The sequence below is a fragment of the Oryza brachyantha genome, chromosome 4 (genome assembly GCF_000231095.2).
Source record: "Oryza brachyantha chromosome 4, ObraRS2, whole genome shotgun sequence".
Lineage (NCBI taxonomy): Eukaryota > Viridiplantae > Streptophyta > Magnoliopsida > Poales > Poaceae > Oryza > Oryza brachyantha.
In genome coordinates, this window is record NC_023166.2 from 19,565,522 (window position 1) to 19,581,478 (window position 15,957).

At 41.8% G+C, this 15,957-nt stretch overlaps 1 protein-coding gene, 1 long non-coding RNA gene and 1 other non-coding gene across 4 annotated transcripts; 2 read left to right on the forward strand and 1 right to left on the reverse strand.

The window, feature by feature from the left end:
- Positions 1 to 64: 64 nt before the first annotated feature.
- Positions 65 to 5,132, forward strand: LOC102707955 (synaptotagmin-5-like). 2 transcript variants are annotated; one of them, XM_015836814.2, is made up of 13 exons: positions 65 to 184; positions 1,253 to 1,357; positions 1,445 to 1,495; positions 1,604 to 1,724; positions 2,271 to 2,392; positions 2,837 to 2,938; positions 3,024 to 3,098; positions 3,188 to 3,267; positions 3,376 to 3,526; positions 3,622 to 3,852; positions 3,993 to 4,289; positions 4,447 to 4,560; positions 4,664 to 5,132. In XM_015836814.2, exons 1-13 carry the CDS (start codon positions 80 to 82, stop codon positions 4,835 to 4,837), a joined length of 1,728 nt encoding a protein of 575 aa, XP_015692300.2. In that variant the 5' UTR covers positions 65 to 79; the 3' UTR covers positions 4,838 to 5,132. The 2 variants fall into 2 exon arrangements, with proteins under 2 accessions (XP_015692300.2, XP_040379361.1); XM_040523427.1 differs by lacking the exon at positions 65 to 184 and adding an exon at positions 577 to 652.
- Positions 5,133 to 5,904: 772 nt separating this feature from the next.
- Positions 5,905 to 7,742, forward strand: LOC102708237. The gene is made up of 3 exons (XR_423452.3): positions 5,905 to 6,521; positions 6,913 to 7,004; positions 7,093 to 7,742. It is a non-coding gene; the product is annotated as an uncharacterized LOC102708237 (long non-coding RNA).
- Positions 7,743 to 14,871: 7,129 nt separating this feature from the next.
- Positions 14,872 to 15,010, reverse strand: LOC121054327. Its single transcript, XR_005811731.1, has one exon. It is a non-coding gene; the product is annotated as a small nucleolar RNA Z247 (small nucleolar RNA).
- Between the last annotated feature and the right edge of the window lie 947 nt (positions 15,011 to 15,957).

Below are 15,957 nucleotides of genomic sequence, written 5' to 3' on the forward strand. Positions count from 1 at the left end.
GATGCGGTTGCTTGTGTAGTGGTTTGGGTTTTCGCGAAGAGGTGAGGAGGAGGAGGAGGGGAGGGGGGAGGGGGGCGGAATGGGGTTCCTGGTGGGGCTGGTGCTGGGGATCGCGGCGGGCGTCGCGCTCATCGTGGGCTTCGCCCGAGTGGAGAACTCCCGCGCCGCCCGCCGCCGGCAGCTGGTAAGTGCTGACCTCTCATTCTCCGAAGTGATTTTTTTTTTATTTTGATGCGGTTGATGCTTAGATTGGAGCGATGGCTCCCAAGGTGAGGGGAGATTAATTGCGTTGCCTCTAAATCGAATCGAGGTGAGGATCTCTTACCTTCCCTGCTGGTTGTGTTGAGCTGGCTGGTCCCTGCGTTAGGTGGAGACTGTAGAGCGCTACGCTCCGCCCTGTCGGCTTGCTTTTCCAATCGAACGAATGGGAAGCTATTACTTCCTGACCTCAAAATGGCCATGTTTTGGCTTATTGAGCTTACAACTTACTAGTACAAACATGCTGTTGCAGTTTGCTACAAACAAAGCTTGTTGGAAAGCACTCACTGGAGGGGCTCAAGTTGTAGGGGAGTGTTCAAATTGTGGGGGCCAAGGGCAAGCGCTCCTCAACAATCAGCCTTAGCATGTATAGTGAAAGGCCGATGGGCATTAGGTCCGTGTTGCAGCTGTTCTATTGGATACCTATTCTGGTGCATGCTGCTGGCGCTTAAAGGCTCAAAACCACCGAAATTTATGATATTTGACCATTTTTTATAAGTAATTACGAAAATGATCCGGTTTCAAAACTTATTTAAAAAATGAACCGTTTTGCTCCGTGTCACCCCTAAAGGCGTGGAGGTCCTCCATGTCCGCACTAGTGCTCAGCGCGGATCTTGCTGACTCAGTGCCGTGGCGTTTGGCCCATCTAGATGGTAGGGACCTCCGCGCCAATCCCCCTGGTGCGGAGATGAAGGACCTCCACGCCTTCGGGGGTGGCGCAGAGCAAACGGTTCATTTTTAAAAATAGTTTTCAAACCGGTTCATTTTCGTAATTTGTTCTCGACAAGGGTCAAATAGTGCAAAAAAACAGTCAAAACCATGACTATTCTCCCTGTCACTGTAACCAAGATGGCATATTACGTTCTGTTTAGGCCAGTTGTCATCTATATGATTACTTCCAGTTCTCTGTACACTTAGATGGCTTTGATCACTTAGCTTTTCCTTCAGATTAATGAAAGAAACTAAGAAGAATTATGCTTGTTTGTTCGGGCAGGCTGCCACAGTTGCTAGTTTCTCCAAGATGACTATAGAAGATTCACGAAAATTACTCCCAGGTGACATGTGCCCTTCATGGGTTGTTTTCTCAACACAGCAAAAGGTATATGACAGTATTGAGTTAGGTTTCAATTTCATCCTTACACACTAGATGTGAATGTTACTATGCTAATGGTGGACAATTTTGCAGTTAAAATGGCTCAATCAAGAGCTGACAAAAATATGGCCATTTGTGAACACTGTATGCATTCCTTTCTCTGGGTTTCAAAACTTGGACTAGAACTAGAATATATTTTATGTGGCTTATTTTACAAATTTTATTTTCTTCTCTGGTCATTTGTTGTTGCAGGCAGCATCAGAACTGATCAAAACCTCTGTGGAGCCTGTTCTTGAACAATATCGACCAATAGTCCTAGCTTCTCTCAAGTTCTCAAAACTCACTCTTGGCACTGTTGCACCACAGTTTACCGGTACGTTTCTTCGAGCTATTTTATATCTTGACAGCAGTTAGTTGTATTGTTCTGTTTTCTCCAGTGTTTTTGGTAGGCAAAGTAAATCAGCACAATTTTGCACTCATTAAACAAGAGTACAATGATTGTATAGCCGACAATAACTGCAACTGTTTGCTGCTGATGGATGTTAGATTGTACGCATGGTGTTTGATGAAATATTCAGAATCACAAAAAACTGAAAGAATTTTGATTTTTGTGGCTGCAAAGGCCTGTGTTTAGATTCATAATAATATAATTCATTATCTAGAATTGCGTCATATGGAAAAGTATGTTTCTGCTTATTTCATGCAATTGATAATAGTAACATGTTTCTAGGGATGATGTACAATATATTCGTGGGCAATGTTAGTTTATGCAATTGTAGTTATCTTATGAAGTGTTTAAAGCATTGCCTTCATTTATGTGGTCTGGGTCTTATTTTTTTCCCACCTAATGGTAGTAAATAGTTGGTGTACATGTTATATTGTGCTACCATATCGGATTTTTCTACTGGTTTTGGTGCAGGTGTTTCGATCATTGAAAATGGTGAACCAGGTATTGTCATGGAACTAGAGATGAATTGGGATGCCAATCCAAGTATCATACTGGACGTAAAAACTCTACTTGGTGTGTCACTTCCAATACAGGTGATCTATTTCATGTTGTTTCTGGTATTGTAGTATGAATAGTTGAATACTGCCATAGCATACGAGGAGGCATATGCAAAATGAATTATAGCTCACAAGGCTGGACAGTATGCTTGCTTTGTCTATTGTAACACTTAATTGGTCATCTTGACATCTAGTAATTAAGGGAACATCCCTGGTAAAAAAGTGAATAATTGATGGCCAAACAACTAAACTTTGGTGCATTTGGTTTTATTTAATAAGCCGATTGTTTTGGATTACAGAATTCTTCATGCAGTTTGTGTATGACATCATGAGTAGTATGGCAATCCTGCTGGTCCATGTCCTTTGATTTGATATCTCGATAATGATACCATAATATCTTTTTTTATAATTGTCCTATGTATTTCATACACCTAAATTTATCTGTTTCCGTAATGATCTTTTGAGTGATTTGCCATATAGGTGAAAGACATAGGCTTTACAGGAGTTTTCCGCTTGATCTTCAAGCCACTTGTTGATCAGTTGCCGTGCTTTGGAGCAGTTTGCTTTTCTCTAAGAAAGAAGGTCCGTTTTCTTGATCATGTTTTTTTTTTTCTCTGTTTGAAGGTATTTCCTCATTAATCTGTTTTTTCTTCTTAAATCACATTAGAAAAAGCTGGATTTCAGACTGAAGGTCATTGGTGGTGAAATTTCTGCTATACCTGGGATTTCGGATGCTCTTGAGGTTTGTCCATACCTATATGTTTTATAGCTGAAAAAAAGGAGTTTGTGATTCATATAGCTGACATGGTGGGTGGAATGATCCTTTTACAGGACACAATAAAAAATGCTATAGAAGACTCAATAACATGGCCAGTAAGGAAAATCATTCCTATAATACCTGGGGACTACAGGTAATTTCTGGGTACATACTAGTTTTATTCTCTTGACAGAACAGCATCGGTCATTACTTGCTACATCACATATGGGTGCAAAGGTCCATAATTTATTGTGTGTAACAGTGATTTGGAACTGAAGCCTGTTGGTACATTGGAAGTCAAGCTAGTACAAGCAAGAGACTTGACAAACAAAGATCTGATAGGAAAATCTGACCCTTTTGCAATTTTATATATACGACCCTTGCCAGATAAAATGAAGAGAAGCAAAACAATTGTAAGTATGAGCAACATATTCCCTGTTCATGTGCTTCAATTTCTTTTCTGTTTTGAGTGCTTATTAACAACTGCTTTTGTGCTTCAACTGTACAGAACAATGACTTAAACCCTATCTGGAATGAACACTTCGAGTTTATTGTTGAAGATTCTGATACTCAGACTGTGACAGTGAAGATTTATGATGATGATGGTATTCAGGAGTCTGAATTGATTGGCTGTGCTCAAGTTACACTAAAGGATTTACAGCCAGGCAAAGTGAAGGATATCTGGTTGAAGCTTGTAAAAGATCTGGAGATTCAAAGGGACAGGAAAGATCGGGGTCAGGTGAATGCAGTATTATTGGAAATGTCATCTCATTTTCTGTTTTTTTTATAATGCAACAGAATAGCTTGAGCTCCTTATATTGTCATTCATCCAGGATGTAAATGAATGTAACATTTCTTGTTTTCATGTCACCACAACAGGTGCATCTTGAGCTTCTCTACTGCCCATTTGACATGAAGGATGAGACTCCAAATCCTTTTAGGCAGGAGTTTTCTATGACATCCTTGGAAAGGAGTATGACAAGTATGGAGAACGGGTCTGGGAGCGCTGATCTTAACAGGCTGTCTTCCAGGAAGAAAAAGGAAATCATTATGCGGGGAGTTCTGGCAGTAACTGTGATATCTGGGGAAGATCTGCCAGCGATGGATATGAATGGGAAGTCTGACCCATATGTTGTACTTTCACTCAAGAAATCAAAAACGAAGTACAAGACAAGGGTAATTTACTTGTCACATGAAAAACCACTGATCATGAATAAACTATTCACTGATCATGAATAACTATTGCATTTAACAGTTATAGTATTACACTACCTTTGTCTGAAAACACACAACTAGATTTAACATGACCCTTCTATCATGAATCTAACTGCAGGTTGTGAGTGAAAGCTTGAACCCAATTTGGAATCAAACTTTTGATTTTGTTGTCGAAGATGGTTTACATGATATGCTTGTGTTGGAAGTATACGATCATGATACCTTTCGCAGAGTAAGTTCAGTGAAGTTTTTCTCACATTACTGGACTAGTGGCTTGTTCAATTGCAGACATGCGTGATAACCACTGAGACCGGGCGCTGAATATTTTTCTGTAGGATTACATGGGGCGATGCATCCTGACATTGACGAAAGTCTTGATCGAAGAAGATTACAAGGGCAGCTTCAACTTGGAGGGAGCAAAGTCTGGGAAACTGAACTTACATCTGAAGTGGTCACCGCAACCAATCCTCCGTGATTCGCGAGAAGACAACGTCACAAGATTCAGATGAGTTTACTATGAGCTCACAGATGCGTCTGGGCATCTGGTTTCTGCGGACCAGATGTGGTGGCTCCTGTCAACAATTGATTATTGTGGCTATCCTCTGAATACCTGCCGAGTTCGGTCACCATTTTTGCGTTGCAATTTGATCCGCTGCACATAAACATGGAAAAAGAGTTATGGTCTTGATGAGCTAGCTTATAATGTTATGGTCAAACTATGTGTATGTTTACCTGTAATTGCATGCTCAAATCACATTTCTGTACATGTAGAAAATATAAATAGAGCTGTTGGAGTGAGCGGCATTCTGTTGTCTCGAGAGAGTGCAAGTGTGTTTCGTATGCGACATGTGAATGAAGGCTGTGGTTAGACTTCGACGCTCGGAGGGATGAAACTAGACACGTTAACAGTTCGGCTAGAATATAGGTACCAAATCGGTTGTGATTTAGTAATATGTTTTAATAGATGTTAGAATATAAATTAGAATCAGATTTTTATTCCCGTCTCTCTTAAATAGCAGCTAAGGCAGTATAGATGAGAGAACAACTAGCTAGTCGAGAGTTTTTATTATATTGGATTAAGAAAAAGTGCGTGTAATCAGTGTCTTGCAAATACAGGGGGAGGGAGAGAATGATATATTTGCAAACGAAAACTAATTTATGGATAATTTTTTATATACATATTTTTAGTGATTTAAAACCTAAGTTTAAAAAATAAACTTTGATAAAAAACTCTTTAAAATCAACTTCTAAATTAAGATTGAAAATTTAAATCTTTTATTATAACTTATAAACATACATATAAGCGAAAAAATGAGTGATGTGATTCAATTGAGCCTCGTTGATCATTGTTAAGCTCGAATCTTTCCTGGTGTATATATAGGGTGTGTTTGGTTACCTATATGCTGCCTGCATCGCATCCACTCGTGCATCTAGCATGTGTTTGGTTGGCTGCGTGTCTTCCAGGGCCTGCCCAGTACATGCAAAATCACCCTCTCAGCCAGGCCCGAGGGAAACGCCCGGATTGAGCATCTCTTCTGGTCCGGGCTGCGTGGGTGCAGGCGCGGGGACGTGCGGGTGCAGCAGGCGGGCGCGCGGATGCAGGACGCGAGAGGGGTCGCGCACGCCTCAACTCCCTCAGCCCCATTTGCTCCTTCACGATTCCCACCCACGAGCTAGGGTTTGGGCTGTCCTCCTCCTGCCGCCATCCGCACCGCCGCCTCCTCCGGCCGCCATTCACACCGGCCAGCGCCATCGTCCACGCCAGTCGTCGACAGGCACGCCGCCCTCCTGTCGCCACCCATGGCCTCCTCCCGTCGCCTTCGCACGACCTCCTTTTGCCTCCAAACCGCGCCGTCCTATCCTCCGCTGCCACCCAAGGTGGTCGGCGCCGCCGCCGCCCTCTCCCTCCGACTTGTGCAGTACCGTCCTCAGTCTGCGCACCGTCCGGAGTCTCCGGCGCCTCGTCAGTCGTCGTGGTCGTCCATAGATCCACAACCGCCGGTGCATCTGTCGTCTGCGTGCACGACCGCCGATGGCTCCTCCGTCCTCCCCCCAAACCACACTAGATCCGAAAGACGGAGTGTCCTACCGCCAGAAGAAGCCAACGCCATCGTCTTCCCATCGCCAGCAGCATGAAATTCATTCTTGCTGTTTGTTGTTTGCCGCCGCCGGAAGAAGCCCACTACTCCACTCGTAATGACCTTTCTTCCAGTTTGCTAATCTGTGCTTGCTGTACTCAATCGATTCTGCTTGCTGTTTGTTGATTTTGGTTGCATGTTCGTGTGATTGTTCTATACAAATATCATGGAGGTACAAATCCAAGGTTGCATTGCATAAATAGGTGAAGATGGTTTTGGTTGCATGTTCGTGTGAACTGAGATTTCTACAAGCACATTATATAGGTGTTATGATTGTCAACTTGTGCTAGAGTTAGCAAAACTAATAGTCAAACTGAAGATGGAAACCTAAGATTTGTTGTGGGATAGGGCTGGAGCATTGCAGAAACAATGGTAGTGGCATAGTTCTGGTTTCATTCTATTCAATACTTCAATGATTCATGACATCTGTATTTTATCTTCACCAGAGATTGGGCTAGGCCTGACAGGCTTTGGAGTATTCTTCTCCTTCCTGGGAATAGTTTTCTTCTTTGACAAGGGGCTTATTGCAATGGGAAATGTAATTATCTTATCTTTTGTATTTTCCCTTGAATTTTGTGGATCTGAGTCAGATGAATATGCATGTGCTCACTTCTGCCTGATTTCAGATTCTCCTCCTGTCAGGTTTGGTTTTGACAATTGGTCTGAAATCAACTATGCAATTCTTCACCAAGCCTAAGAATTCTCGCACCCATATTTACAACTTGCGAAATCTGGATTAAATTCATTGACACTTTACCAACCAATGAGTTGGTTAAAGCTATTGAAGATCTAATCACAGATTTAGGTCATTCCCTTCCGCACCAAGAGCAACTGCTGGATGGTGAAACAGGAGGACAAATCCTGAGAAATAATGCCCCTGCTGATTTACAGTCAAGGCAAAGGAGAGGTTTCCGAGAGAGGATTAAAGCATGATTGCAAGTATCTCAGATGGGTTCGTAGTAATACAATCCCTGTTGAGTTGGATGAGTAAAATGTTCCATATGTAAATTTCTGGTTTTGATGAGATCGTGTATAAGCCGTTTGTCAGTTGGAGAGTAAGTGTAATCTTCAGTATGACACTAAAGATAGAAAAATAAGAAGACAAGACGCCGTAAGATACTGATATGTACATTTTTCATTCACCAGAACAATTCAGTGATTTGTCAATATAGCGTTCAAATGTAAGTCTACAATTGATCATTTGAGGATTGTACAATGAGTTTGATAAAATACAGATTATGATTAGTATGAAGCCCTCATGTAAGAAACAACTCCTCTAAGGCATTTTTTTTGGGATGATATCATTTTTCAGCATATAAAAACATATTAGGAGATGTCATGCTGTTGATTAGTTTAATGCCAATGTTTTAATAGAATAGTGTTTAGAAATGTACAAGCAACAACCATGCAAAAACTTGGCCGTACCCAGCCTGAAAATAAAAACATGGGATTGCTTGAAAATAAAAACCTTAACTTCTGAATCCAAACATCCAACCAAACACCATATGTGAGATACAGTATCTAGAGATACAGCCAACCAAACACTATCACATGTCATCCAGGATAAACCCATACAGACAACCAAACAGAGCAACTTGGATCACTTCAGCCAGGCTGAGAGCAACCTGATGTAAGCTATAGACCAGGCTAGGAACATACAGGCAACCAAACAGACCCATAGGGCCCGTTCGCAACCGATTAAGGATGGTAAATTTTTCCTCTTTTTTCGTGCGCACGCTTACCAAACTGCTAAATAGTGTAATTTTTGTAAAAATATTTTATATAAAAGTTGTTTGAAAAAATTAGATTAACTCATTTTTCAAGTTTGCAAAAACTAATACTCAATAATCATATGCTAATGACTTTCTCCGTTTTAGGTATGCTAATTAAGCTGGGTTGGTTAGTCACTTTCTAACGCGCCCATACAAATTTCGGCGCTAGTTTTTTTCTTTTTCTAACAACACACCAATACACTCGCATTCTATAAGCGGCGTGGGATGCGTAGGCTGTAGTAACTCATCCTACCTGCTTTGTCCCGAAATAAGATCGTTTTTCGTTTTTTTCTGTCCAACGTTTGTCCATTAGTCTTATTTGAAAAATTTGTAAAAAACTTAAAAAAAATTAGTCACTTATAAAGTATCATTTATGTTTTATCATCTAGTAAGAATAAAAATATTAATCGCAAAAAAAATTCAAATAAGATGAAGAGTCAAAACATTGTATGAAAAAACTGAAAAATGATTTTATTTGGGGACGGAGGAAGTAAGAAGAAGAGTCCGTTACCTACGCAGCTTCGTGCAACTCATGACCTTATCATGCTGCCCTTTCGGCACGAAAATTCTGCAGATTAGTACGGTGCTAACTATATTCTAAAATATAATCATTTTGAAAATATATTTATTTCTAAATTGTTTAGAAAAAACTAAGTCAAGAAAGAAAAAACTTATTGCCCCTGAATAAGAATATATGGGAGTTGGAGGGTAGTTAGAGATAAAGTATACCATAAATAGTATGAAAATACTTAAATGTTTATAAGATTTAAATTCCATAAATACTTGTATTTTAAAATAAAAATATAAAATAGAGTGCGTGCTTTTTAAAAGCGACAGCAGATGCAAACATTTGCAGTAGTAATATTTCCGGGGCAGGACACGAGCCGCACGAGCATCATCCGGGCTTGGACGCTACCGCCGGAGCATCATCGTGTGCATCAACCAGCGCCCAATTAAACCAAGCTCCCGAGCCCGCGTGTTGCAAGCTCCTCCCGGCTAAAATTTTCAGGCAAAAAACATATGTTTATCACGCAAAAATGATTCATCATCTTTTAATAAAAGCACGCAAACGATTCGATTCACCTGGCATTATTTTAGTTGGTTATTATGTGCACGATGTCGCAATCTCGTCGTCAAGCTTTGACAGCACCCACGACGCCAGCGTAGCTTTAACAATGGAGCATTGAGGAAAAGACAACTAATACCCTGCAAATGGATTCTTCTGGAGCAAATTTAAATTCCATAAATATACTAATTATGTGACACAGAGATCAGCTATATGTATTACTTAGTTCAATCTCAATAAAAAGTTTTATTGACAATAAATACGGTGTTATATAGACATTTTTGATGATGTGAGAGAAATATGAAATGAGTTTTATGAGGATAAAACCTTCTATGCACTGTTACCTAGATAGCTTGTGTCGAGGGGTGTTTTATCCTAGATTTAAACTTTTTAGATGACATATCACTCTAGGTAATCATGCCCATAAAACTTACATTGAGGATAGTCTTAGGAGATGAGTGTCTTATCCGTGATATGTCACTATAGATAATTATGTCTATAAAACTTACATTGAAATGACATTACTAACTTACTGTTTGTATGCCTCAAAACTGGTTCTGTCACTATGGTACACGCAAGCGACATGTGTAATAGTCTCTTATTTAATACTCTCTGAATCAATGGGCTGTTGCAAAATATTTTTCTTACGAATCACAGGTTGTTAAAAGTCCAATGCGGTTTCACACCGATTGCACTAGCATCTGCCCAGCCCGTACTAATATGACATATCGGCATGCGTACATGGTACAACTGTTCATCGTCTGTCAGATTGCTAGCAACTCTTGGAGGTTGGAGCTATCAGCAGCAGGTGCATTTTTGTTTCGACGTCCACAAGCTGCCACACGTATCATTGAAGCAATTTCAGCACAAGAACAACTTTTAGCTGTGTTTAGCCCATCAAACTACACAAACAAAACAAGTTGCTGGTGGTGCACAAATTGCAGTACTGACAACGTGTTACAGAGTTCCCAGGCTCTGCATGTATGCGTAGGCAAGCAAAACTGTACTGCAAAAACCAAGAGTCCAGACTCATGCAGTCCACGTTTCCATCGCAAACTGCCATCAGGCAAGTCTCTTTTTGATTGATTTCCTTGCAAATCAACACTTGTATTGAGCGAGAAATGGCCCGATGTTTTCATAGCTGGAAAGGACAACTAATTTCACGATCGTCGGTCAGTTGGCAATCGACAACACACCACATTCTCCGAATATGGCAAACAATTTTTACGCCTACTGAAATTCCACTGAGATACCAGGGGCTTAGGATCTCTGACTTCTTCTCATGTTCACCTCCGTCCATGTCCCAATCGAGCCTGAATTCTCCGATCTAATAATTAACCTCACAAGAATATCCTATCACCAAAAACTGCATCATCATCACGTTGGCTAAGGGGCCTACGATCGTGAATGTGCTCCTGAATTGCGACAGGACTCGGCAGAAGTTTATCGACGAGTAGTTTGCTACACTTGACCCCAAGGTCTACAAAACCAGAGAAAACTATCTGTTCTCATGAAAACTGGGTCTTCTAGGCTCGTTCTTTCGTCTAAGATAAAAAAAATATTAAACTAAATCCTAAATCTTTGATAAAATTTGACCAGGATTGGTTGGTAGTCGGTGGTTTACGAAAACAAAAAACCAATTTACCACCGGTTTTAGGCTCGGGAACCCTCTGAAAACTAACGTGATCAGAGGTGCTGGAAGCGGTCACCTTCCTCCAGTGCCACGAGTTTATTTATAGCTTGTATCAATAGCCGATACATGGCGCAATACATCTGTTGTAATCCAGCCGTAACTACCTTGATCTATCTCTAATACAATCACTAATACAATCGTGTATAACCATAAGTTGTTACAGCCGGATTACGGGGAGATAACAAGGATAGAGATTACATGTATATCTATATACTACACGTATCTTAACACTCCCCCTCAATCACAACTTCGCAAGTTGAGATTGTACTTGAAATTCTCTAACTGTCGCACAGTTAATGCTTTAGTAAAACCATCTGCTACTTGATCATCCGTAGGAACGAACTCGATGTCCAACAATTTTCGCTGAACTCGTTCTCTAACAAAATGATAATCTACTTCTATGTGTTTAGTTCTTGCATGAAACACTGGATTGGCCGACAAATATTTTGCTCCCAAATTATCACACCAAAGCTTAGCCGCGGCTGGACTTGCAATCTGAAGTTCCTATAACAAAGTCTGAATCCACATAATTTCTACAGTGGCATTAGCAAGGGCTTTATATTCTGATTCTATGCTTGACCTCGACATAGTAGCTTGTTTCTTAGCATTCCACGACACCAAGTTACCTCCAAGAAATACGGCAAAGCCTCCTGTGGATCTTCTGTCATCTTGACATCCTGCCCAATCTGCATCTAAATAGCCACTGACAACCATGGAGTTCGACTTCCTAATCTTTAGTCCAAGTCATATACATGATTTAAGATACCTTAGAATTCTCTTAACTGTTGCCCAATGTACTGTAGTAGGAGCTTGCAAATACTAACAAACTTTATTAATAGGGTATGCAATATCTGGTTTGGTCAATGTCAAATACTGCAATGCTCCTACCACACTTCTATAATTTGAACTATCATTGGGACCGAGAGGGTTACCTTCATGAGCAGTGAGTTTCTCACTGGTTGATAAAGGAGAACTGACTGGTTTACAGTCTATCATGCCAACTTTCCGTAACAGATCATTTGCATACTTTTCTTGGGTTAAGAGGATACTTCCTGGCATCTTATTCACTTCTATACCGAGAAAATAATGTAACTCTCCCAGATCTTTTAATGCAAATTCTTTTTGCAAGTTCTGAAGTAGAGGTTCAATAGCTTCCTGTCTTGAACTAGCAACTATAATATCATCAACATGATTAGTCCATTCTTATTATAGAAGAACAGGGAAGTATCTGCCTTTGACCCTTGAAAGCCAAGTTTTTGTAACAGCATACTTAACTTGGCATACCAAGCTCTTGGTGCTTGCTTGAGCCCATATAACGCTTTATCAAGTTTGCAAACATAGTTGGGATGCTTACTATCCTCATATCCTGGTGGTTGTCTCATATAAACTTCTTCTTCTAAGATACCATGAAGAAAGGCATTTTGCACATCTAACTGTCTCAGAGTCCATCCTCTAGAAACAGCAATAGACAGAACTACTTGTATAATGGAAGCTTTGACTACAGGACTGAAAGTGTCCTCATAATCAATACCATACCTCTGTTTAAACCCTTTTGCTACCAAGCGAGCTTTATATCTGTCTAGACTCCCATCCTGTTTTCTCTTTATTTTATATACCCATTTGCAGTCAATGACATTTTTATTTGTATTAGGCGGAACTAGATGCTAGGTCTTATTGCACAGTAAAGCATTAAATTCAGAATCCATGGCTTGTTTCCAGTTGAAATCATGTAACGCTTCTTCTAGATTTCTAGGTTCACCAGCAATGGACAGAAAGCCATATTTCACTGTGCCATCAGTGTAAAGTTTTTCTTTACGTATACCTCGCTGCAGTCGGGTTACCGGTCGAGACGGCTGATGTCGCTGATCATCTCCCCCTGGCGCAGAAGATCCCACATCGTCATCATGGCGGGGAGCAGTGGGATCGGTGGATGCCGAAGATGTGGCAGCCGGTGATTGGTCCGCAACAATTGATGCAGGAGGAGTCGGTGATGTGGCAGGCGATGATGGGTCGATGCCGTCAAAGACTCCTGCGGCATGCAGTGAATCAGCCTGGGAGTGTGGGCTGCCTACGATGTCGTCTGCGGATGCTCCAGGATGGTCTGTACTGGAGCCGGCACATGAAATATCGTCATCGGCACGCCTGTTTTGCTCCTGTTTTGCATTAGAATTGTTAGTAACATCTGCAGGGCAATTAGTCATATGATTATCACGAAGTAGACCCCCTAAACTAGCAGGAAGGAGGCTGAGCTCTGCTCGGAACTGGGCGCCGGCATTGGGGCGCAGTTCCGAAAACGGGAAGACTGTTTCATCAAAAACAACGTCCCGAGAAACGTATATGCGACCAAGGGATGGATCAAGGCATCTGAATCCTTTATGCATGGGACTATATCCAAGAAAAGTGCATCGTTTTGAGCGAAAAGAGAATTTATGGGAATTATATGGGCGTAAGTTGGGCCAGCATGCATAGCCGAAGGTGCGGAGATTTGCATAGATCGGTTTCTCCTGGAAAAGTTTCTCTAGCGGACTATGATGTGCTAGAACTTTGGTGGGCATTCTGTTGATCAGACATACAGCGGATGTGAAGGCTTCACTCCAATATTTGAAAGGTAAAGAAGCTTGGGCAAGGAGAGACAGACCGGTTTCAACAATGTGTCGGTGCTTTCTCTCCGCCGAGCCGTTCTGCTGGTGTGTATGAGGGCATGAGACGTGGTGTGTGATGCCTATATTCTGGAAGAAGGAATTAAGCCTCTGGAATTCGCCTCCCCAGTCTGTCTGAACAGCCACAATTTTTGTGTTGAGGAGACGTTCAACGAGTTTCTGAAACTCATGGAAAATCCGAAAGACTTCAGATTTAAATTTGAGAAGATATATCTAAGTATATCTACTATACGCATCAATGAAACTGACATAATGTTTGTTTCCATTACTAGCAGTGGGTGAAGGACCCCAAACATCTGAATATATTAACTCTAATGGACGGCTAAACACACGAGAAGAATGAGGAAAGGGCAATTGATGACTCTCGTTGACAAGCATCACACACTAAAACTTTATTTGGAGTACATGGTAAACTATAATCTTTGACAACTTTTTCTACTATAGTATAGGAGGGATGACCCAGACGTTGATGCCACTGATCGAGGGATGGTTTGGTGATGGTGAGTGCCTCCTTGGCCTGACGAGCTTGATTGGCTGAGGTTGCGGGAAGAGGATACAGCCCACCACGACACCGTCCCTTAAACAGTATCGCCTTCGTTGCCTGATCTTTGACAGAGTAATGTTTAGGATGCAATTCAAGGAAAGCTGAATTATCAGTAACAAGGCGATGTGCTGAGACTAAGTTCTTGCTAGCCTTTCGAACATATAAAACATTTTTTAGATGCAAGGGGCGAGATGGGGTATCTACAACTGAATAACCAATATGACTAATTGGCATACCTGCTCCACTTGTTGTCTGGATCTGATCTTGGCCCTTGTATTTGTCTCTGATGATCAGTTTTTCTAATTCACCAGTGACATGATCTGTGGCTCCAGTGTCAACATACCAATTGGGATCTCCTCCATGGTTTGTAGCTGAGCCTGCATATTTTCATCAGGAACAAAGTCCTCATCATACCTGTACCAGCAGTCAATCACAGTGTGCCCTCTTTTGTAGCAGAGCTGGCACTTGGGTCGTGTGTCAATATTATTGGAGCCTTGACGTTGATTGTTGAAGTTGCCATTGTTGCGTCCTCGGCCCCTGTAGGTGTTGCCACGCCCACGCTGCTACTGCTGGTTGTTACCACGACCTCGTCCATGTTGGTGGTTTCCTTTTCCTCTGCCACTATTAACAAGATTGGCTTGAGAATTGCCTTGACGAAGCTTCATGCGGGCTTCAAAGTTGAGAAGTTGTGCATACACTTCTCCAATGCTCACTGGTTCAACTCTTGAAACAAGAGCAGAAACAATGGGCTCAAAATCTTTATCTAAACCTGAAAGCAAATAAGAGATTAGATCGTCGTCGTCGAACTTGCCGCTGGACGCCATCTCATCTCCTAGAGCTCGCATCTTGGTGAAATACTCAGTTATACTGAGTTCTCCTTTCTTCGTGGTCGCGAGAGCGATCCGGGTGTTGACGGAGCGAGCTTTGGTTACCGAGCAGAACATTTGCTCAACCATGCTCCATGTGGCTGCACTTGTGCCGCAGGTCGCCACCTGTGTGAGGGTATCTCTACTCATGGTAGATAACAGATACCCAAGCACTTGCTGATCGGTGGCAATCCAATCATCAAGAGCTGAAGATGAATTTGCAACTTCCATCTCCTTGTCATCTTTCTTGACGACGACAGTTGCTGGTGGCGCCTTCTTTTTTCCGGTGATGTAGCCTTCGAGACGAGCGCCCCGTATCACCGCGAGGACCTGTGCCTTCCAAACGGCATAGTTGTTCTTTCCGAGCTTTTCTGGAACGATGAATCCGCCGAGAGAAGGAACGGCGGGCGCACTGGAGGAACTCGCCATTGATTTCTTCTGCAGATCGGTAGATTGATTTGGCTGGGAAAGACTGAGCTCTGATACCATGAAAACTAACGTGATCAGAGGTGCTGGAAGCGATCACCTTCCTCCAGTGCCGCGAGTTTATTTATAGCTTGTATCAATAGCCGATACATGGTGCAATACATCTGTTGTAATTCAGCCGTAACTACCTTGGTCTATCTCTAATACAATCACTAATACAATCGTGTATAACCATAAGTTGTTACAGCCGGATTACGGGGAGATAACGAGGATAGAGATTACATGTATATCTATATACTACAAGTATCTTAACACCCTCCACACCCCCACTGACAAACAAACAAAAAAAAAAAAAGCAAACAAGAGAGAACGGTGGCCCAGAAGCGTCAGAGCTGGGCGCCTCGGATCGGCCGATGAGGCGGCCAATCGAACGGCTCCGGCTGCCATCTGGCCCTCCCCGTTTC